Source organism: Pteropus alecto, unplaced genomic scaffold, assembly GCF_000325575.1.
Source record: "Pteropus alecto unplaced genomic scaffold, ASM32557v1 scaffold86, whole genome shotgun sequence".
In the NCBI taxonomy this organism is placed as follows: Eukaryota; Metazoa; Chordata; class Mammalia; order Chiroptera; family Pteropodidae; genus Pteropus; species Pteropus alecto.
The window spans coordinates 6,930,563-6,938,706 of NW_006442109.1; the positions used below are offsets into that span (position 1 = coordinate 6,930,563).

The 8,144-nt window shown below is 33.8% G+C and overlaps 1 protein-coding gene across 8 annotated transcripts in view; it reads right to left on the bottom strand.

Moving 5' to 3' along the window:
- Window positions 1-8,144, bottom strand: part of KIF23 (kinesin family member 23) — a 26,468-nt gene that overhangs the window by 1,742 nt on the left and 16,582 nt on the right. For 3 of the 8 annotated variants that reach the window (XM_025038894.1, XM_025038896.1, XM_025038898.1), the window contains 8 exons: window positions 7,758-7,916; window positions 6,639-6,796; window positions 5,771-5,956; window positions 5,297-5,476; window positions 4,710-5,021; window positions 1,609-1,839; window positions 610-692; window positions 330-414 (listed from right to left, as the gene is read on the bottom strand). In XM_025038894.1, the coding sequence (XP_024894662.1) occupies window positions 330-414; window positions 610-692; window positions 1,609-1,839; window positions 4,710-5,021; window positions 5,297-5,476; window positions 5,771-5,956; window positions 6,639-6,796; window positions 7,758-7,916 (1,394 nt within the window). The remainder of the gene's footprint in view (window positions 1-329; window positions 415-609; window positions 693-1,608; window positions 1,840-4,709; window positions 5,022-5,296; window positions 5,477-5,770; window positions 5,957-6,638; window positions 6,797-7,757; window positions 7,917-8,144) is intronic. The other 5 variants (XM_006920211.3, XM_015595975.2, XM_025038895.1 and 2 more) reach the window with 4 other exon arrangements.

Consider the following 8,144-nt stretch of genomic DNA (forward strand, 5'->3'; position numbering starts at 1 on the left):
ATGAGCTTCTCATCAGGAATAACAGTTCCATAGGGAAGTTCTGCTTCTGAGATTCCCATGAATCTGATGTGAATTCTTGTTATTCTAGAATGATGCTTTAAGACTCGATTCTTGGACCCTATCCCTCTGTGCTGAAAACGGGCTTTGAGCCAAAGAGCTCCAGTAAGACCAGACCTAAAGAAATAAATACCTTCACTGGTTTGCTAAGACAGGCCTATAGGCTGCACTGGCAATGGGAGATCAGACCTCAGGTACAAAAAACTACAGCTGTGAGGCTTAAAATATGACATCCCTAATTTTTAGTAAGCAGACAGATATTTCATTTTTACCCCTACCCTTGTTTCTACATCGGTCCATTCAGACTCTGCACCATCTGGTTGGGCAGGTGTTACTGTGGAAGATCTCCGTTTTCGACTATGGAAAAAGGGGAACATGATACAATAATTATTTTTGTATCTAAGAACAGGAAAAATATTAGAAATAGGGAAATACCACTGCATTTCTTTAGAGAATTAATGATACATTTTATAGGTTATTATTCTGTTCCTCAAGAATGAGCAATTAAGAAAATGACAGCTGTCTAAAGAGATACATTTGATGATTACTCACCCAGTTGGTGATTCTTGCTTCAAAGTCTCAATATCAGTAAACTGAACAGATTGTCCACCACCCCTTGTTTTATAAACGTCACCCTAGAGCCAAGAGAAAAGATCACATTACACTTTGATACACTCAAACGATGAATATATATATTTCAAATTGAATTTAAAATTACTGTTTTATAAAAACTCCCATCCACAAAATCAGATGGTGCTTGGGACTGCTGGGTTTGTACTATTAAAATACTTTAGAAATTTGAGTACATAGCCCTCACTAAAGAAGTCCCATGCAATATAATCAGTAACATTCTTAACTGCAGAAAATAATATTCCTTTTTGTTTAACCTATAATATAAATACTACCGTAGGATCAAGAAATCTGCCAGAAGTTTCTAAATGTTCGAAGGCCTTATACTTTCCTCACTGGGTATGCCACCTCCCTCATATTCAAATGGAAGTAATCTTATATGAAACTATAGTTACAATAAGAACCATCCTTTAAATTGAATTTGAAATGAAAAACTTTTTTTCCCAGACTTGTCTTTTCCTTCCCTGATTATTCATTAACTCTAGGATCAGGGGAAAAGTCTTCTACACATAGAAAGGGAAGAGCTTTGGGTAGCCCAATACTAAGTAATTTTGACTGGTCAGGTTTTAATGTAGGCTTTTTATCTTGAACTGACAGAAAGCAAAGGTAGTTGGTTGTTTAGGTTAACTTTTAAAGTAGGGGTTAAAACTAAATATACATTAATTAAAAGTACATAATATGTCTGGAATTCTATCAAACCTGAGAATCTAAGCTTCATTCATTAGAAAGCAAATTTAGTCCTAGTTTAACAAGTTCGGAACCTAAGCAGTTACTTTAGTTTTGTAACAGAGGTCATATCAAATACCCATTTATTTTTTAGTTGACACTGCCTGTGTGTCACGAAAGGAATAGAAGAGTAAATGGTTTTTTGTTAGGTTGACTTTTTGTATATTTTTTTCACCTGTGTAAATTTGTTTTTACCTTAATTAGTTTAGTTTCAATCTCCCCATCGGAGGCTAGTTCCTGGTGGGTCAGCATGTACTTCTCACACTTAGCTAGTGCCTTTTCATTTGCAACAGATACTGTGATGGCATGAGGGACATGTGGCTGCATGACTGTTTCAGTTTGCACGTTAGAGGCAGGCTTATGATCTACCCATCTGTCTCCTGCAGAGCGTGATCGTCTGTGTCGGAGACGAAGTGGTGGTACATTCTGATCAGGTTGAAAGGAATCAAGAAACAAGCATAACCCAGAATTAATTTAAAGGTATTATTAGAAGTGCAGCAGGTTTGGCTACATTAGTTGGTGACAATATCAAAACAAATTCATAAACCTTTTCAAAAGCTAAATATGTTATTCAAATAATTTAAATGTTGTCTTTGTATTTAAACACAAAACCAACATCTTTTAACACCAGCTTGTATATTGTACATTCTACCAAGGCATTCCCTTTCAACAAAGAAGGAAATATTCGGGTAATGCTGCTAGTCTTTTCTACATAGGCGTTATTCAAGACAAATTATTTATTTTGCATTCTCGATCAAAAACCAATATTTCTGCCTGCTATTGTAAAGTAATCTATTAGGTCCATAACTATGTTAAAAGCTTCAATAAGATCAATAAAAGCCTAAACATGTCATAGGCCTCTAAACAAAAGAGAAAGCACTCTACACAAAGACAAAAAAAAAAAAAAAAGCTGAAGGGGCTATATAGTACAAAATGCTAAAGAACATGAGGTATAGTAAGAACCCTATGCATAAAATGATTAAAAGAATATAAATAAAGTACTTCTGATTACTTTCCGAAATTTTAAAATCTCTAAACAGAACTTCATGAAAAATTCAAACACAACAATGGCTAAAACACACCAACTTTTTTTCTCCCAAACATTCCGTAAAGGTTCCAAGAACCAGATAGAGAAATATAGTATCAAATCAGTCTCTATCATACAATAAAAAACGAGTTGCTTCCAAATGTCATGTAAATTTGGGAAAGTTAAAGTTAGCACATTTAACCTAATAAAAAATATTTCACATGTTGGAGAGTTAATATTTGAAGCAATGAGGTTTTTTTGGAACTTTTCAAACAACTTTGTAAAACTGAAAGCAAATGAAACAGTCTGCCACAGGCCAAACCCTTTGAAGCTGGTCAAGTATGAAGATCCCAATTTCAAAATGCATATCTGGAGAACTGAAGCATTTCCTCTATATAATTATAAGAAACAAATGAAGCACCAGTGACAAATCATGATAGTATAAAACATGGGCAATAGTTTGCCTCTAAAGATACTTAAGCCTTACAGCAAGCAGGAAACTTTCCATTCTTATACTGGCTTATCGTTGAAAAGAAAGTCTTGATCTCATGTTCTACCATTTGGCAAAAGTGATAGTTTTCTTGAACACATTTAGCAATAAGTATTCTGAAACAAGCTTTGGAAAGATCATAGACTTAACAGACTACGATCTTATGAAATAAATGACACTTAAAATTTCTTCCTCACTGAAGTATAATTTTAGTCCACCTGACATAATTTTGACCAAAGAACCCAAAAGCATAGATACTTTTCTGCTGCACTTCTAAGAGAATTTGATTTCACGTGAGAAATTAAAGGATCTCTAGTAAATCCTCTTAAATATCTCATTGCCAAATTAGGTATTACATTAATGTTGACCAGGCATAAGAAGGCCTTGAATAGTTTTGTCTACAAGCTTTCACAAAATATAGGGGATTTATTAGAGTTGATCAGAAAGACCAGTCACCATAATTTGCTCCCTAAAAAGGTTTAAAGCATTATCTGCAAAGTAAAGAACGTAAGAGACTTTAAAATCTGTTGTTTTGGTAAATTACCTTGGAATTCATCACCACCCCTTAATAATCAGGAATGCAGGCCACCTGAATGAAATTTTTCTGTACCCAAAATTATACAAGAAAATCTGAAGCAGATATTTACTATAAGATTAATTTGTTTAGAAGAAAAATTCTAAAACAGCTATATTAAGATTTTACTAAATGTAAGTTCACAAGTAGTAACTTGGTTCATTTATTCAGATCAAAGGCAAAATTTTACCATAATCCTTAAGACAAAAACATCAACATAAACTTGTTTAAATACCCTTGAATGAGGCAGAGCCCTTGTAAATTGAAATAAAGGTCTTATGATTAAAAGCAATTTATTGGGCACAGTGAACCTTCAGTAATTACAAACAACTGGCTTGGACTCTTCAAAAACAGTCCAATGTTATGAAAAACAAAAAAAAAAAGAGGGAGACTATTTTATATTGTAAGAGATTAAAGAGATGTAATAACGACATGCAATGTATTCATCTTGATAGGATCATGGATTGAAAAAAGAAAAGCCATTACTGGGACAGCTGGGAAAATGTAAACATGAACTATATATTATACTGGGACAACTGGGAAAATGTAAACATGAACTGTATATTAGAGGATATTTATTCTAAGTAAACGTTAACTTTCTTAGGTGTGATAAAGTTTGTGGTTATATAGGACAGTGTCCTTATTCTTAGAGATAAAGTATCACGAAGTCTGATTTACTTTCAAAGGTTCAAGGAAAAAATGTTTACGAATCTAAATTAACAATTGGTAAATCTAAGTAAGGGGGAAAAGATGATACTACCATTCAGCTTTTCTCTGGGTTTGAAATTTTTCAAAATAAACGTTTGGGAAAACAGATTTAAAAATAAAAGTTCAAAAGCAGCAAAAATCTAATTTGGAGAAGAATATCCAAAAGAAAAAAATTGTAAAATGTGCTCTAAGCCATTCATATTCACACGCTCATTAGCTTATGAAATGAAAAGCACCAATCACTCTGGCATGTGCCCCAGTGACTGTGTTCACTGAACGAGAGGCATTATTTCTGTTGCCAAAGTGTGTAGGCTTTTTCAGCTAAAGAGCTAGGCCTCAATTTTGGGGTGATTCGATCTTTCAAAGCAACTAACATAAAAATTACTTTGTTTATATTGGAGCTCGCCCATCTTTCAGTTGAACTTTCTGAACCAAGTTACAACAACACAAGATTAAAATCTGTTGCTACAATGCTTTAAAATAATACTGGCACTAACCCTGCAGCAATGATCCTCTTCTATTTCTATCTCATTTCTGAATGTAGGAACCACCTCCCTGCCTTCAGTCCAGTACATCCCTCGCCTTCTGTCTGACACGATACAAGTTTTACTTTGTCCTGGCTCCTGCTGCCTACGCCTTGCAATGGATGTGACATTGAGAGGTGTGTTGTACGGAGGAATTTTCTGCTCCCACTCCGAAATACAGGAAGCTACAGAAATGCTGCTGCAAGAGTTAGAGCGCCTATGTAGTTGTGGCTGGCTCATGAGTTGCTGGCCGTTGGAAATCTGAGCAATATAGTTACTAGAAAGCTAAAAAAATTGAGAGAAATTAATGAGCAAGACTGAAAAACTGAGAGGAACAACTTTCTATAATTTTAGCACATGACAATAACATTATAATTATTTGTACTAAATTACTAAATTTTTATACAAAATTTTACTAAATTTGTTTATATTAAATTTTTAAGTTATACAGAACTTTGATAAGTAATATAAAACAAAAAAATGATTCTCATAGAAATAGCCTCCTAATCTGAACAGATTTTCTCTAGTCCTAAATTAGTATACAACTACAAACAACTTACGGGTACTGGCGATGGAGAAACAGATCTTTGAGGAGCTTTTTCTTGATCTCGTGCCCGAGAGGGTCTCTCTGGCTTTTCAGTTTTGGGTTCAGTAACAATAGCCTTTAGTTGTTTCAGTTTTTCATCTTTCACCCAGAGTTTATTTTGCATCTCCAGCTGTTTAGCTGCCACTCGACGCTCCTACAGATTATCAATGGCAGTAGATATTCTGATTCAGTTATACTAAACAAGTACACAAGATTATTGAAACACCTTTTCCTAAAAATGACAGTTCTCCAATTCTTCCTAACTATGCTTCGTATAATGCTAATTAATTTGTCATGAATTTTTAAAACAGAGAAAGGAAACAGAATGAACTGAATAGGCTACTATTACTGCCACCACCAAAACCCTACCCCAAAGACAGAAATCCAAAACACTACGATTTGAAATAAATCACCAGTCTGCAGTAATCTCTACAGGAATGACACTCACGCATTCTTTCTCCCATTTCATTGTTGTTTCTGTCACCATGCCTTGTAACCTGGCTTCTAGTCTGCGTTTGTCAGAAAACTGTCGCTGAAGTTTCTGATTCTGGGTTTCAAGTTCCTGCTGCAGATTGCGCTTATCTTCTTCATAGATAGTAGTTGTTTTCTCTAAAATTTCAATCTGGAAGGCAGACTATTATGTTTATAGTTGGTTTGTAAAAATTACATATAGCTCTAAAATAATCCCTTTCATAATTTATTTATGCAAGCATAGTTGTAGAAAGAAAAGTCACGGAGAAAGCAATTTCCCCTAAAATTCCATCAGAATTCCTACCTCCTTCCTAGAAATGAGAATATTTAAACAAGTTCTTCATTGAATGACTAAGTTATAATTGACTTAATGTGAAAAGTACTTTCCCCTAACATTCAGGCCTCAAATATTATTTAAGGCTATTTTCAGAATAGAGAACACTGTATTGGTTGAAACTGGCTTCTCTCTGGAATGAATGTGTACCCCCTAAATGATCCTTTGTAAATAAAGGAACAAACATATTTTACCCAGTAATAACAAACAAACAAAACACAAGCTATAACCAAAGCTAAACTCTAGAAAGCCCTCTTGAAAGATCACTTGTTTGGGCCAGAGAACATTCTCTTCAACTGCTAAAATCTAATTCATAAAATTAAAGAGTATAATATCCCTTTTATACTTTTCACTCACATTTCCTCTTTTTTTGGGGTGGGATGGAGATTAGTAAATAACTCAGTGATAACTAGGAGTAAGCAGTGGTTACAGGCCTGTACAGTAGAATAGCTAAGTCAAAGGTCAGTAGTAAATAGTCAGCACATATATCCATTATAATATCAAAACCAACCTTATATTCTAAAGTTTTGTTTTTCTTCTCCAGTCGTTCTATTTCCAATTTCTGTCCTGAGATCACCTTTTCTTTTTCATTTAGTTTTCCTTGAATGTAGTTTTCTTTATTTAAAACACCATTGTCAAATTCTTGCAACATAGCTTTAAAAGTAACAGCTAAAACAAAAACATGCAGGTTTTGTTTACTCGAATTCCAAAATAATGAAGTCTACTTTTATTAGCTGACATTATATAAAAAATATAGCTGTTCAGCAAATTTGTTTGAGAATGTCTTATAATCAGAAAAGGAAGGAAATCAAGAATTTGATTCTCAAACCTACAAAAGACACAGTCATAGAAAGTGTGTTTATAACTAAAATACTAAGTCTTTCATTTTGTTCTATGACACCCCTTTCTCAATCCTTATGGGTAAATAATATGCTTCAGAACAACAAATGAAAAACAGAAATAACACTAGATTTATTTTAGGGACAGTTAGATTCAACTTGAAATCTCTAGTACACCATTTACTAGTTATATGATTTAGGCAAGTTATTTTTCCTGAGCCCATTTCCTCATTTCAAAATGTGGATATAAATACCATTATCTCACGCCTTTCTTGTGAAGAGTAAAATGAAATGATGATGATAAAAACAGTAGGTACATTCATCCAGGACTAGCTATGTACCAAGCTGTTCGTTCTTCTACATGATTTTCATACATTATCTCATTTATCTTCACAACACCCTTTGAGGTAGGAACAAGTATAATCTCCATTTTGCACACAGGGAAACTAATAGAAAGGATTAATTTTCCCAAAGGCACAGTTATTAAGATGTAATATGTTAAGTGCCTTGCAAATAAGTAACTAGTTAGGAACTACAAAATAGCTATTACTCCTTTGTGTCCATCACTGTTAATTTTTAAAAAGGAGAGAATACATGCCAACTTTTTATTTGCTTTTACTTGGAATATAAAAAAGAGCTGTGGGAAAAGTTCATCAGTCTAATTAAACAATGCCTTGAGCACTACAAAGTACAGGACAAAATAACCCTTCTTTAAAGATCTGTCCTACCACAGAACTGATTTATTGCAAATTTATGGAGTTAAAATGATTGCAAATGGTTTTTGCCCTTACATTGTTTGTTAAACTCATCAGTCATCATTTGTCGTAGTTGATGGCGTTTCTCTAAAGCTTCAATCAGCCTCGGGAGAGTCTGCTCATCATTGATATCCAAAATTTCACAGGATGGCAAAGGTGGAAAACTCTGTAAAACCACTTCTGTAACCAGTAGTTCTGTATTGAATTATAAAAAATTATAAAAAGTTACACGGGAAAGAGCTTATTTTAAAAAGTTTAACACTGTGATTACAGCCTAAATCCAATTAACTGTGTGCTTTTTGAGTTGTCATAATCATACTTCCTTAAAAATTAGCTGTAAAAAAGGAAAAGGTTAAAAAAAATGTGTTAGTAACAAAAGAAATCTCATACATTGGTTCAGATTTTTTTTTGCACTTGGTTTTT